General features: G+C 29.9%; 1 protein-coding gene across 1 annotated transcript in view; it reads left to right on the top strand.

The window, feature by feature from the left end:
• Positions 1 to 3,859, top strand: part of LOC105843325 (uncharacterized) — a 24,810-nt gene extending 20,951 nt beyond the window's left edge. The window contains exons 4-5 of the mRNA XM_065793715.1: positions 1,502 to 1,654; positions 1,848 to 3,859. Of these exons, the coding sequence (XP_065649787.1) occupies positions 1,502 to 1,654; positions 1,848 to 3,658 (1,964 nt within the window). The 3' untranslated portion in view covers positions 3,659 to 3,859. The remainder of the gene's footprint in view (positions 1 to 1,501; positions 1,655 to 1,847) is intronic.
• Positions 3,860 to 15,684: the final 11,825 nt, after the last annotated feature.

Raw genomic sequence — 15,684 nt, 5'->3', positions numbered from 1 at the left:
TTTAAAAATAAGATAAAAAAAAAGTTTAGTAAAATTAAGAATGTTAAGTAATTCAATTAGTTAAGAGTATTTCAAATCTTGATAAGCAAGGTTGCTTCCTCTCACCTCAAATCTTGATAAATAAGTTTGATTCTCCTCACCTCAAATCTCGATAAGCAAGGTTTCTTCCCCTTGCCTCAAATCTTGATAAACAAGTTGTTTCCCCTCATCTCAAGTCTCAATAAGCAAGATTGTTTTTCCTCCCCTAAAACCCTGATAAACAAGGTTGCTTCCCCTTGACTATCGATATTCATTATTAAAAGTAATATAAATGTAGTCTTTAAATCAAAATCAAAATTTATAACCTTAAAAAAATTTATCATATATGGAGCAATTTAGTTTTATTTTAGTGTCTGAATATTGGTTTAATTTCAATCATCAGTATATTTTGTTATGAATATGACTTAAAAAATCGGACACAAGTTTTTTAATAATAAAGTTTAAAAGACATCTTTTTCTTTTCAACTTATATTAAGAATGATTTTTGATCATTTGAATTATTTTTTTGCCATTGTCTTATTTCTCTTTGTGTTATGTAAAAAATCAAGTTAAATATCAATACATTAACTTATTGTTTACTAAGGATCAACTTATTATTTACTCCAGGGCTGTACAAAGTGGGTTTTTTGGGTTTTGGTTTTTTTAAAAAAATCCAATGAAATAGAATTTCTGGGTTTTTTGGGTTTTTTGTTTTTACAATTTAAATTTTGAAAACTATTATTATGTCATTTTTTGCTAAAATTTTAATTTCTTAGACAATTTCGTTATAATATTCATTGAATTTTCTGGAAATCTCCATATTATGATTGTCATGCTGTCATTAATATTTGATTTTTTCATTTTGATAATGATATCTAGCATATAAAAATAAAACCCAAAACATCCTTAAAAACCAAAAAACCCACTTTCTGAAATAATAAAAAGTGGGTTTTTTCCAGCTCTGGTTTACTCACAGTTCACTTTTTTAATAATCATTGACCTATTGTTAACTTCAATTGACTTATTGTTTACTTAGGATCAACTTATTGTTTACTCACAGTTAACATATTGTTTAGTTAGAATTGACCTATTTTTCACTTCTCTTTGTTTACTTAACATCGACTTATTGTTTACAATAATTGGCATTGATTAAAAATAAAAAGTTTAAAAAATATATTTTTATCAAAAAACCAAAATAGCATATAGATAAAGTTTATTATAAATTTTTAATGGGCACACAATGCAATGTGATGCATAACAAATTTACAGATATTTCTAAAACAAAAATAGTTGTATAAAGAATACAAGCATGCTAAAAATACACACGTAATAGGTTGGGCAAGATGACTAATGGTTGATCATTTCTGTTGAAGACGTGTCAGAAAATTTTTAATGTTTGAATTTTTTTGAATCCTGTTTTTATTATTTTTATTATTAATGTTAATGTTAGTATAATTATCATAAATAGTATTAATACTTTTAGATGAAATTGAAAAGAAAAAATCAGAAGAAATCATTTTCAATGAAAATTTAAAAGATTTAATTAACACAGTAGAATCAGAAGATATAAACATTCATAAATGCGAGGAAAAAGAAACTGATTTACGGGCATCTTCTTCTGAAGAAAATTTTTATGGTATTTTATATATATATATAATTTATATATTTTTTATCGAGATTTTATAAAATTAGATTCTTGAATAAAAAATAAACCTGCTCGGTCAATAATTATCAGTTATAAATAACTTATTCCAGGGTTGATATATCCTACCTTCCTATATCCACCTTTAAATTTGAGAAAGGTTTTCATTATTTAGTTTTTTTCTTAGATGCATTAACTGAGGTTGAACAGCTTTCAGAAAAACTAATTCCATTTAATAGAACAGCTAGCCAATTAATTACTGATAAACCAATCAATCAATCAACTTATGAAAAAAGAAAGTCTGATGCACAGAAAAAAAATTTAAAGTGGTTTTGTGATTCGATTTGTGATAAATTAATATTTACAAATCCTTTGACTCGTCAAGAAGAATGCAAAAATGTTGGAGAACTTGATGGGAAACCTCTCGCTGGGTTTGTTATATCTTTTGATCAATACGAAGACCAGCAGCGAGAAACCCTGTCTGCATTAGCAGTGAGTTTGGGTGCTTGCGTGCAAGATGAAGTGTTTTTTATTAACAAAGATCATCAAGTTATTGCTAGTACCCATTTGATATTGAAACGCTGTGAAGGTATACAATTCCTAACTGCTTCCCATTGGCAAATTCCTTGCATAACTGAAGAATGGCTATGGAAATGTTTAGACATCCAAGGTGTAGCATCTACAGCAACTTACGAGATTTCAGAGAAACAGAGTTCCAAGTTCACAAGCATTCATTGCTTTTTCCCCGTGCACGGTTTAATTTTATGTATTAGCAGCAGTTACTTTAAGTTCTTGATATGTGATCAAAACAAGGGGAACAATAATAAAGATATTATTGTGTACGTTAATCTTGGTGATAGCCAATACGTTGAGCTGCTTATACATTCATTGTATAACTTTGATGTATTAAAAAATGTTGGCACTTTAAAGCTCCTAAAAGTATTAGAATACGCTGACCGTTTTCAATGTGATGCTCTTCTTAAACAAGGTCTTCCATTAATAAACAACATAGTAATAGATAACATTGAGGAGTGCAATCTATTGTTAGAGTACATTTGCGTTTTTCAAAGTCTTGAGCATATAATTCCGAGAGATTTTCTTACTAAAGTTAAAGACACATGTTCTTATTTTTTGGCAAATTTAATCACTCCCTTAGAATGCTGCATTTTCCAAGAATCTTTTGGCTTAATAAATCTATCTGGACTATTAATACTGCTAAAGTCTAACTATAAGTTTCTTTTTAATGAAAATAGCTTGATTCCTTTTCTGTTAGATTGGTTAGAATTCGACAGTTCCCGACAAACCGAGGACAACATAAAAATCCTTCTTTCCGAATGTCGCTACGAATTCATGAGTGTAGAATTTTTAAAAGATTGTTTATCGCCTACAGACGCTATTTTCAGCAAATGGCCTGGTTTCTTTGATTGGTATATCGATGCTGTCACATATCCTGCAGTTCCTTTAAATTCGAAAGAGTTGTACTTATGTAAAAAGAGAGAGAACAGGTCTGCTGTCAATTTTTCAGAAGGTGCATCGTTAAAGCATGAACGTAATATAAAACTAATATGGATAAATGATCAGTTTGTTCAACCGTTTAAATGTCGCCAAAGAATTATCTACAAAGGTTACTTGCTTACACCTGTCGTCAAAATTTGTAAGGAAAATAACAAGCATAAAGTTTTACTACAGATGTATGTTGGAAAGAAAATTACTAAAAAAGAAATGAGAAATTTTTATTTCAAGGTTGATTTTCATTTTGCAATTTTGCCTGGGGATTTGGAATGCGCAGAAGAACTTACCTACAGGAAGTGCAAAAAATCTCTTGATATAAGAATTGCATCGTGTATGATTTTTAGTTATGATAGTAACAAAGTCGAATTTCAAAACAGCAATCTTGCAGAGATATCTTTTGGAACTATTGACGGAGGTTTGGTGCAAAGGTTTAGAAAGCAGGGCGTGTTTGCTTTATTTAATTTTTCTTATAGCGAAGTATCTTAAGTAAATTTTAATATCCCTCCGAAATATATTTTATTTATATTTTTTTTAATTTTATTCTCATGTATTTCTTATAAACTGTATTACAGATTATATATTTATTTGTTATGTATTTTATTCCAGATTGCATATTTATTATATATTTTATTCCAGATTACATATTTATTATGTATATTATTACAGATTATATATTTATGATAAAAATATCTCGTTTTTAAAATATTAGTTTTTGGTTAAGCGCCGACTGAGTGCCATTTTTTAAAATAGATTTAGAAAATGGCGCTCTTTAGGGGCCATCCATAATATGGATTCCATATATTACGTACGCATTCTATATATTATACATGTATTCTATATATTATATACGGATTCCATATATTACTTATATGGGAATTCCATATATTACTTATATACTACCCCCCCATATATTACTTATATGGGGGGTAAGACCGCCAAGCATACGTACGTTATGAGGAGGGGGGGGGGGGATAATAATGTACAAGGTACAACATGGGGAAGGAGGTCCAAATCTGAAGATTTTTGCATACATAATGTATGGATGGCCCCTTAGAGTAAAGTCAAATGCTCTTCCACGGTGCTCTTAGACCGAGAAGGTGCTCCAAGAAGACTTAACAGTCTTCTTGGAGCACCTTAAATAACCTTGAAAAATAACAAAAACATTATTTTAATTATTGTTACTGAAATTATCGTTTACTGAAATTATTGCAGCACCTTCGCTATATTTGGCATTGTCTGTTAAAATGGCAACAGCAGCATATTGAAAAGAATTAAACACAGTTAACGATGACTTAAGACCGTTTTTCTGCACTAAAACTGTTAGCTATTAGAGCAGAAGCAGCTTAAGTGAATTTAAAAAAGTTTAATTCTAAGTTGTTTTTTTTTTATAATGACGTTTTATAAATATAAATTTAACTGTATTGATGTTTTACTAATACTATCAGTTTATCAGTCCAAAATAAGTAAACAATTAAATAATCGGAATAAAGTGTTGGAAATTTTTTTTCAAAATCAAATCTACTCACATTCAAAAAGTGCAAAACTGCCAACATTACTAAGTTTTCAGTTAGAAACACATTTAGGAGATACAAGAAGACTCAAAAAAAAAAAAGAAGAAAAAAAAAAAGGAAATGATGCGGTGGAAGGATGTAAGGTTTTGTTAAGAGAAATAAAAGAATTCGATAAAACGTTTTGCAAACAGGATTTCTCACAGTTGCCCGGCCATCAATATTATAATAAGGTATTTATGTCAGCAACATATTTAAATATATCTAGACAAAAAAGATTGCCTTGAAAACTATCGTGTGGCAAGCAACTGACTTTTGTGTCCTTACGAGTGCTCAATTTGTCACTCGGAAGACTTTGTCATTTCCGAGTGACGGATGCGTTTTTTATTCTTGTTGTACATTAGTATCTCGCCAAATGCCTTCAGAAATATGTTTTTCCACTTATTAAACACAGCAAAGCAATTGTCTTTTAGCCATTTTAATTGACAATCAAAATGGCGTCGAAGTTGTGCCGAACCCTCCAAGCTGCCTTGAGCAGCGCGGAATCGAGAGTAACTGGACACTTGTAAAAAGAATCTAGTTAAAAAGCAATACCCCTGCAAAAGAAGACGAAGAATTAAAGCAAAAATTTATGGCAGCATCAAAAAAGGTCACTGAAAACAAGATCCAGGCCATGATAGCACATACTCTAAAAAAAAACTAATAAAAACTTTAAATGATACAATCAACTTCGTTATAAAATAAAATTTTAAAACAATTTGTAAAGTATTTCTCGAGTTATTGCTAATTATATCCGACCCGAAAGTTTTGAGCCTAACCGATATCATACAAACTGGATATTATAAAACATCAAGCCGCTTCAGCAGAGACAAGGTTTCATAAATAAAAGTTCATTAATGAATAAAAGAAAAAATTGGGTTTTTTATTAACATTCAAAAGTCGGGTGGTTTAAGTACATCAAACGAAGTAAATACTAGAAGAAGCTTTTTTAAAAGAGCATAAATAATATCGAACAATACTAGATTTGATTAATGTTTGATAAAGATAATTTATGTTGCATCATAATTTTTACTGAGGGGTAGCGAGGGTCTTTGCACACCAAAATAAGGCGCTTTTTTATTGTAAAAAATCAATTCTTTCTTTAAGAAAAAATAATTTTTATAAAAAAATGAGCCTTTTTTTGATTCTTCTGTTGTTTATTTTAGCACCCCCTAAAATCTTTTGCGCCCGGAGCAAAAACCCCATTGACCCCCGTCTCGCTACGCTGCTGAATCCTCACTATTGCAAATTGGTCGTAATGCTTTCCAAGTGTATCGAATAAATGCTGCAATTTAGTATAACAAGTTATTTATTGTATTGTGCCACCAAGTTTAATACATAAACATGAAGTTGTAAAACAATTTTCAGTATTTTTTGGCATACTTCCTGAGCAAGCTCAAGTATTTTAAGAAGTATGGAGAACATTTTTCACGCTAATGTTCCCAAAAAAAAAAACATTGATGATTTGTTTCTCAGATTCGTTTTATCAGTTTTTTATCTGCTTCTGTTGAAAACTTTTAAACTTTGCATCCGACCATCTCATTTCAACATATTCGTTATATAGGTTGGTTAGGCGCCAAATCATCTATATTATTCTACTTTAGATCGTTCACAAATTACGCCACAGAATTTTCGTTTTTGACCCCTTCCCCATCATCACAAGATTGTAAGACTTAATGACTCATCGTAACAAGGGACTTGTTACTAAAGAGTTACAATGTGGCGAAGACAAGAGAAGGGGATCAAAAACGGTCAAAAATTGCGAGACGTCATTTGTGGACAATCCCTAATATAATAATATAGATGATTACGTAGCTATCAAAATAAAATTATTAAAATAATAATAGCATGTATTGCATAAGCTATATATACATGTATGTGATGTTAAAACATAAACAAACAAACAAAAAAACGCTAATTAAGACTCTTACTAAGTAATACTAAAATTCCACTTTCTTTTTTTCACACTTAGTCTAGCATTATTCATTATCAGATGTTTCCAATCATATTACCTGCTATTTCAAAGTTTTGTAAACGCTTTTAATAAAGATAGCTTAATCTTTAGTAACCTCCACAGTTACAGTTTCAAGACAACCATTTTTTGTAGTAAATACTTAGGGCTTGTTAAATATTTTTAAATTAAATTCAAGGCTCGTACCAGATTTTGAAATTAAATCTCAGAAAATAGTATACATGATGCATTTCTTTCATTTAATCAGGAGGGATCAACTCATCTACTTAATTTTGAATCCAGTGACTATTCTTTTATGTGTTTTCGTTTAGCACCACTTCACTCTACACTCAAAATATTCATTCTACAGCTGATTTGCTAACAGTAATAACTGATAGATTTTATCGCGCATTAAATAAAGGTGGAATAGTTAAGGCTATTACTCTTGACATTTCAAAAGCTTTTAATAAAGTTTGGCATGCTGGTCTTCTCCATAAGCTTGCTTCTGTGTATCAAATTACTGTGTATCAAATAACATCTTTAAGATTATTAAATCCTTTCTTACGAATCATAGTATAAAAGTTGCCCTCAATGGAAAGCACTCTTCTTCATATCCTGTAACTTCAGGGGTTCCTCAAAGTTCTATCTTTGGCCTATACTCTTTTCAATTTACATTAACAATCTTCCGGATATTCTCACATCTAAGTTGGAATTGTTCGTGGATGATACTACTATTTTTTCTTGTCTTGATAAAAAACCAACACTCTCTGATTGCTTGGAAGAGGCATTTAAGCTTGAAAAGGATCTCACTTCTGCAACAGCATGGGGCTTACAGTAGCTGGTGAGCTTTAATTCAGATTAAACACATTTTTTTTTCAGCCAATCGTTATTGCAATAATTTAGATCTTCCTTTTTTTTGAACGGTAATGTACTTGATTAGTCATCTACCCTTTACCTTCTAGGATTAACTCTTAATTCCGATCTTTTTTGGAAACTATATATCAAATCCATTGAAAAATTAGCATATGCTAAGGTTGCGTCTCTTTATCGTGCTTGACACCTTTTTACTCCAAAATCTATTCTTTATCTCTATAATCTCAAATCCGTCCTTATATAGAATATTATTACCATATCTGGGGCGGATCTTCCAATGATGCCTTTTCTCTTTTAGGAAAAGTGCAATAACGCATTTTAAACATAGTTGGAGCTGCACTTGCAACCAACCTCCAACCATTATCACATCGTTGTAATGTTGCTTCTCTATCTCTTTTCTACAAATACTATAATGGGCACTGCTGTAAAGAGCTAGCGTCTCTTGCGCCATCTACTAAAATTTATTCTCTTGTTACTTGTCATTCAATTAAGTTTCATCATTTTTCTGTGACTGTTCCTAAGTGCTCCAAAAACTCTTATTCGTCTAGTTTTTTTCCTCGAACATCGGTTCTTTGGAATTCGCTTCCTTCATCTTGTTTTCCTGATTCATATAAATTGCAATCTCTCAAGTTGTCTTTCAATCATTATCTTGCTCTATAAACTTTATCTTTCTTTTCCAATAACTTCTAACTCTAGTAGTGGTTGCTTGCAGCCTTGCTGGAAGCAAAAATGTTGAAAAAAAATTTAAAAAATTCAGTTTTCTGGTCCTATAAAAAAAAGCAAGAAATTCACAAGATTTATATTATTACAGAAACTTGTGTTGAGTTATCTAATAGCTGATTCATTCCAGTTATACATATCGTTCATATAACTTGATAAATGGCATCATTTTTATACCCTTAGCTCTTTTTTATCTCACTGTTATACTTTTTATGCACAACACCAGCTAGAGCTTTCATTTGGGCATTTCCATTTCAGTGCGTGATTTTTTATTTTTCTTTGTTTTTACAATTAAAGGCTGGGAATATAGCAATATGCATACTATTATGATTTTCTTAAAGAACAACTCTAACAAAATTATTTTTTTCATAATTTAGGCTACCTAAATATATATATATATATATATATATATATATATATATATATATATATATATATATATATATATATATATATATATATATATATATATTTGAGCAGCTGTGGCGCAGTGGTTAGAGTTCTGGCTCAGAACCCAGAGGTCCAATGTTCGACGCCAGCTCTAGCCCAACAAGCGACATTGGTACGGAAGGAGGCGTGAACTTCCTGTTAAATGCTCTCCCGCGGTGCTTTGTGATAAGACCGTAAGGACTTCTGGGAGCACCTAAAATAACTACAATATATATATATATATATATATATATATATATATATATATATATATATATATATATATATATATATATATATATATATATATATATATATATATATATATATATACGGTCGTAACGAAAAAGCCAAAAAGGAAAAACAACAAATAACGCAATGAATGACATAAAAAATGATCAATGATTATAAAAACCAATTAAATTATGTTAAAAATATGAATTTTATAACCTTATCAAGGTTATCCATGATGGGTCTTTGGTTGCGAACCTTCGCTTGATTTTTTTGTTTGTTTTCTTTTCTTGGTGTTAATAACTGCCGCCATAGATAATTTCTCTTTCTTTCTTTTTCTAACAAAGCTTTTCTGTTTCTTGCTCTATAAGCTTTCGATATTTCAGCATCTGATTTTGGCATTTTAAATATGTTATTAAATATAACGGCTGCTGTTTGTGATATATGCTCCGTCATATATCTGAAAAAACCCGCGAAATGTTGTAAATAAAAAAACAACTGCGAAATCGATTGAACAAAAACGTTGCAGGACAAACTTTAGACAACGTTTAATCTAAAAAAAATTGCGATTTTTGTTAAAAGTTTTAATTTCTAAAAAAAAAAAATTCTTTACATCAATTTTTTGAAATTAGTTACTCATAGTTTCAATAAAAACTTTAACAAGTTTAGTAATAAAATGAATAAACAAACTGCAAATTAAACAATAAACCAAAATTGATTTAAATTATAACTTGGTTTAAATGATGAAAATCGTTTGAAATGAATTAAATCGTTCGCTCTTTAACTTTTTTTTTTAAGTCAAGAAGCCGTTATGGAAAAACAAACATATATCGTGTTGGTCGTAACGTACTTAGTATCATGTTAAAATGGTGATCTTTAATGATTTTTTTTTTAAACGATGATAAAATACGTATGAGTATCTTTACTTTTAACATGGTTTTAGTTTTAAAAAGTCTGATAAGAAGCATAGAAAAAGCTTTTCGACTTTTTTTTGTGACATAACGTCTTTTTTTCATTAATATGCTCTTTTTACAATTAGAGTTCGTTTTTATAAAAAATATTATGCATGTTTAATTTTGTCTTTTAGTCAAACTTAGAAGTAATAGTTATTTAAAAAAACAGCACTGAAACTTTTTTCAACGCTTCACAACACGACTATATATAAACGTCAAAAATATAACCCTTACAACTTCAAAAGTAGGTTATAGTATGATAAAATAATTTTTTTTTAAATTTTTTCTTAAAAGTATTCTTAAATAGTTGGAAAATAAATTTAATGAAGTTATTATATGTCGCCGTGAACTTTTTTTTTTTTCTTTTCCCTCTTTTACGTGGAATTGCCCATATATATATTAGTTTACCCTGTCAGCAAAAAAAGCGCCATATGCCAAGTTGTAATTTATATAACTACACTCGCTGTGCAAACAAATAATTAATGGGGGTAGAGGGGGTAAGTAACAATTTTTGCGATTGCAGAGAGAAACTCATATCTTAGTTTTACTTATCTTAATGTTAACTAATTATAAGGTTGTTTTTAGCGTTTTAACTAATACAATCCTTAAATAGATTTTCTATTGTCATTTTTTCGTCAGAGATTTTCGTAAATAATTTTAATTTTAATTAAGTACTCGAGTAATCGAGATTTGTGAAATTGTTCTGTTCATTTTTTATTATGCTTGCACGTTTCAAATTCCCGCACTTTACACAACGACTAAAGAAAACAAAAACAAAACAAAAGATTTTGAAACGCTGCGTTTCAAAGTCTTCGAAACTGCTAATAATATTTGACTCGAAAGAAATAATTTTGAAAAAGAAATAATTTTGATTCGAAATATTTTGAAACAGAAACTTTTAAAATTGAACTTGAAACTTTAAAAAATAATTCTACTGCAATACGCATAAATGTAAGAAGTATAAATAAAAATTTGGATAAACTAAAACACTTTCTAATAGATTGCAATTACTCATTTAGTATGATTTGCATAACGAAACGTGGTGTTCTGATAAATTATTTCAAACAAACTCAAATTTTAAAATTCCAAGTTATAAACTAATATCTTTTGAAAGAGCAACAAACAAAAGGGGAGGAGGGATCGTAACGTATATCCGAAGTAATCAAGTGCTTAAAGTAAGACAAGACCTCTTCTACTCTGACACTGATAGCGAAGTCTTTACTATTGAGATAACGGGTAATAAATCAAAAAATATTATAATTTCCACTTGCTATAGACCTCCAGAAGGTGATATAATTAGATTTTCAAATTTTCAAAGAAAATGCGATTGCTAAACTCTTTTTTGATAATCTGTTTTAATTGTTTACCCTCCCAATCATCAACAAACCTACCCTGGTAACCCCAACCTCCGTCTCTGCTATAGACAATATATTAACAGATAGATTTCTAGAAACCTCTTTAAAAGCAGGAACTATCAAAACCGATATATCAGATCATTTTCCTATTTATTTTTCCTTATCTCAAGATTTAAGAACCTATAGCAATCCTAAAACCAAAATTTATAAAAGAAAAATCAATCAGTTCCTTATTGAAAATTGTTAAGACTCGCTATCGGTAGTAAATTGGGATGGAGCGTATCAAGAATGAAACCTTGGACACACAAGTTCCACATACAACTTATATATAAATATTTTTCTAGATCACTACAATATACATTTCCATGTCGAAGAGAAATAAATAACGTTAAAGTATTTAAACTGCCCATGGATAACTAACGGGATTAGAAAATCTTCAAAAACAAAGCAAAAACTCTATATCAAGTATTTAAAAAACAGAAACAAAACTAACTTAACTACATACAAGGAATACAAAAATCTATTTAAAAAAATTAGAAGAATTCAAAAAAAATATATCATTCAAACAACTACAAAAAAGCAAAAGTGATATTAAAAAAACCTGGAACATATTGAAAGAAATAATAGGTAAAAACCATACAAAATCAAATAATATACCCAATAAAACTATCGTTAACTAAACTGAATATTTCGACAAAATTTCTATCGCTGAAAACTTCAATAATATTTTTGCAAACATAGGTCCTAACATGGCTTCCAAAATTCAACGCCCCGGTATCTCCTTTGAAACCTATATCACAAAGCAACATTTCTGTTTAAATATTTTCTCTGGACTAAATCATGAAGAACTAGAAATTGCAAAAAACTCGCTTAAGGCGAATAAGACTCCTGGGATAGACGATATTTGTAGCTATATAGTTGTAAATATGTTTCCGGTGATAAAACAACCAATTTATGAAATATTTAAATCTTCAATTATTACAGGATTTGTACCGAATAAATTAAAAATAGCTAAGGTAACCCAATATTAAAAACCGGAGATTCATTTACACTAAATAACTACAGACCTATCTCAGTTCTTCCTGTACTTTTAAAACTTTTGAAAGAGTAATATACAATAAACTGTATAAATATCTGACAAATAATAAAATCCTAAATGACAGTTTGGCTTCCAAAAGCAAAAACAGTTTGACTTCCAAAAGCAACATTCAACCGAACACGCAATTCTTGATCTTATAAATAGTATAAATGACTCCTTTGAAAACAAAAAATATGTCCTTAGAGTCTTTGTTAATTTATCTAAGGCATTTGACACAGTAGATCACGCTATCTTAATTAGATAAATGGAAAAATATGAGATAAAAGGTGTTGCACTAAACTGGTTCAAAAATTTTTTACTAGACAGAAAGCAATGCGCTTTTGCTCATGAATAAAAATTGTCAAAATTACTCAAATTAAAATGCGGTGTCCCCCAAGGTTCCATTTTTGCACCTCTTTTGTTTTTGATATACATAAACGATCTTCCTAAAGCCTCAAGTAAATTGGATGTCATAATGTTCGCAAACGACACTAATTTGTTTTATGCATCCTCATCAATTATAGAACTTTATGAAGCTACAAATACTGAACTTGAAAAAATAAACAGTTGGTTAAAATCTAACAAATTATCGCTAAACACAGAAAAAACCAAATACATTCTTTTTCATTCTAACCATATAAAAATACCTCGCGGTTTACCTTTGCTAAATATAAATACTAAATAAATAGAAAGAACCCAAGCAACTAAATTTCTAGGTATACTTATTGATGAGAACATTTCATGGAAATCACATATAAATATATTAAATACCAAAATATCAAAAAACATTGATATCCTTTGCAAAGCTAGTTCTATACTGTCACCTGATAATTTAAAGTTCCTATTCTTCTCGTTTATACAAAGCTACTACATATACGCTAATGTTGCATGGGTACTTATAAAACAAACTAACCACACTATATCGAAAACAAAAACATGCTGCAAGAATAGTTTTTAATAAGGATAGAATCTCGCATGCTGAGCCACTTTTAAAAAAATTGAAAGCATTAAAATGTATATCAAATCAATATATTTGTTATTTATGCTCAAATATAAACTTGGACTTATTTCTTCTCACTTTTCAAAGAATTTCTTCCAAAATATTAAAAATAGATACCATAACAGAAGAACGGGAAACTTCAACGTGCCTTTTAAAAAAACTAATCTCTCGCGCTTTTCCATTTCGTACCGTGGTCCTTGTCTATATAACAAGTTAATATCTAAAAATACTCAAGTGGAAAAATCGAATAACTTAAATACTCTGAAAACGTTATGAAAAGATTTTAAACACTAACAACTTTATGAAGTTTTATTAACCCCAAAACATTTAAAACTATGTATAAACTAACTTTGTTCCGAAACCAATGTAAACTCTAATAACTCTAAAAACTCTAAATAACTCAAAAAATAACAACAACAACAACAACAACAACAACAACAACAACAACAACAACAACAACAACAACAACAACAACAACAACAACAACAAAAAATAGGCTTATTTATCAACGCGTGAACGATATATTACCTATTTAGCAAATCGTGTACCTACAGTCGTAAGACAATTTATTATGGCTACCTACATTTTTTCTAGAAACTCTAGAAAAATTGTGATTTTCCATCAGTTTTTACAATTTTATCTACCAAAGACGTATTCTAATAAAAAATCAGGTTGTGTGTTAATAAAAAATTACCATTTTATAAGAATAAATACACTTTAATAAAAAATATTCATATAATATCTTAGTTACAATCAATATTTTGTAACCCCCCTTTTGCATCGATTACTGCCTGTGCCCTTTTAGGCATGCTTTTTATGCAGTTTTCTGCCATTTCCTGCAATCTTGCATTGTGGTTCCAATGTTTTATAATACTTTCTATTAGAACCACCTTGTTTGTAATATTTTCCTTGGCCACCTCCTTTTTTAATAGCTCTCAAACATTTTCTATAGGATTGAGATCCGGCGAATTTCCCGGCCAGTCCAACAAAGGAATATTTTTATCTTTCAAAAAGATTTTGATAGACTTAGCCGTATGGCATGGTGCTCCATCTTGCATGAATGTTTTGTTTTCCTCTGGACCAAACCATTCCGTCAATTGGGGTAACAATCTTTGTTCCAGGACATTTTTATACTGCACCTGGTTCATTATCCCTTGAACAATGTACAGCCTTCTTATTCCTTTCCCACAAATGACCGACCAAATCATCACCGAGGTTGGATGTTTGACGGTTTGAATAATACAGCTACTTAAATATTTCTCTCCAACCTTTTGGAGAGAAATATTTAAGTAACCTTTTGCTTTTTTTGATAAGACTTGGAACATGCTCTCATCACTAAAGCAAACCTAAAAATATTATACGATGGTTCATTGACCACAATGCATGGATTATCTAAAAAATTTAAAGTATTATTTAATAAAATAATCTGTTATACCGTTTTCCAATCGTCTTCAGTCCAATTTCTATATTTTTTTGCCCATTCTAATCGCTTCTCCATCATTTTTGGCGTTAATTTTGGCTTTTTAGCCGGACGTCTTGAGCTGTAGCCAAGATCGTGTAGATGACGCTGAACCGTTCTCTTGGACATCTTAATACCAGAGCTCTCCAACTTCTCAGTGATATCATCATTTGATGCTAGCCTATCTTCCAATACTATTTTGGTAAGAATTCTTTCACCTCGTGGAGTAAGAATTCTTTTTTTACCACAGTTCCCAGTCCTTTTTGGAGTCAGGTTTTCCATGTTGACAATTTTTTTTTGGATATTCTGCACTGACACTCAAGAAGGCGATTCCTCTTTGGGAAAAACCAGTATTTTTAAGAAGTGCTTGGATTTCACTTTTTTTTTCTAGAGATAAGTCCTTTTTTTTGCCCATTTCTAAAAAAATAACCAATTTTAGTACGAAAATTTCTATTATTACTTAAAATAATTTTAATCACAAAATACTGAGTGAAATAAAAATATTTTTATGTTAATTTATGTAATGTAATATTCTTAAAGTAATATTAGTCGATTTGAGTACTTACTTTAATGATAACTTTGAAAAATATACCAAAACTAACAGAGAGTATTCACCACGTGAATACTCTTTGTTATTTAGGGGACCTTTTGCAAATTAAAGGAGCTTTATTAATTCAATTTTTTCAGGATTTTGAGGCCCTAGTGACCAGTTTTTTTTTCGAGGGGGAGAGGGGAGGGAGTTACTTCCAATCTACTAGCCACGGCAGTGTATATACCGTCGCTGCAAAACAAGACTATCTGAAGTTCATTTTTGCTGTTCTGTGAAAAAGGCGTTTAAAGTTTTTAATTCACCTTTGCGTTTGATCTTCTTAAATAAATTAAATTGTTTTAAAATACTTATAGAAAATGTTATTAT

This window comes from Hydra vulgaris, chromosome 03 (genome assembly GCF_038396675.1).
Source record: "Hydra vulgaris chromosome 03, alternate assembly HydraT2T_AEP".
Taxonomy (NCBI): domain Eukaryota; kingdom Metazoa; phylum Cnidaria; class Hydrozoa; order Anthoathecata; family Hydridae; genus Hydra; species Hydra vulgaris.
This window is presented reverse-complemented; position numbering and strand designations above follow the sequence as displayed.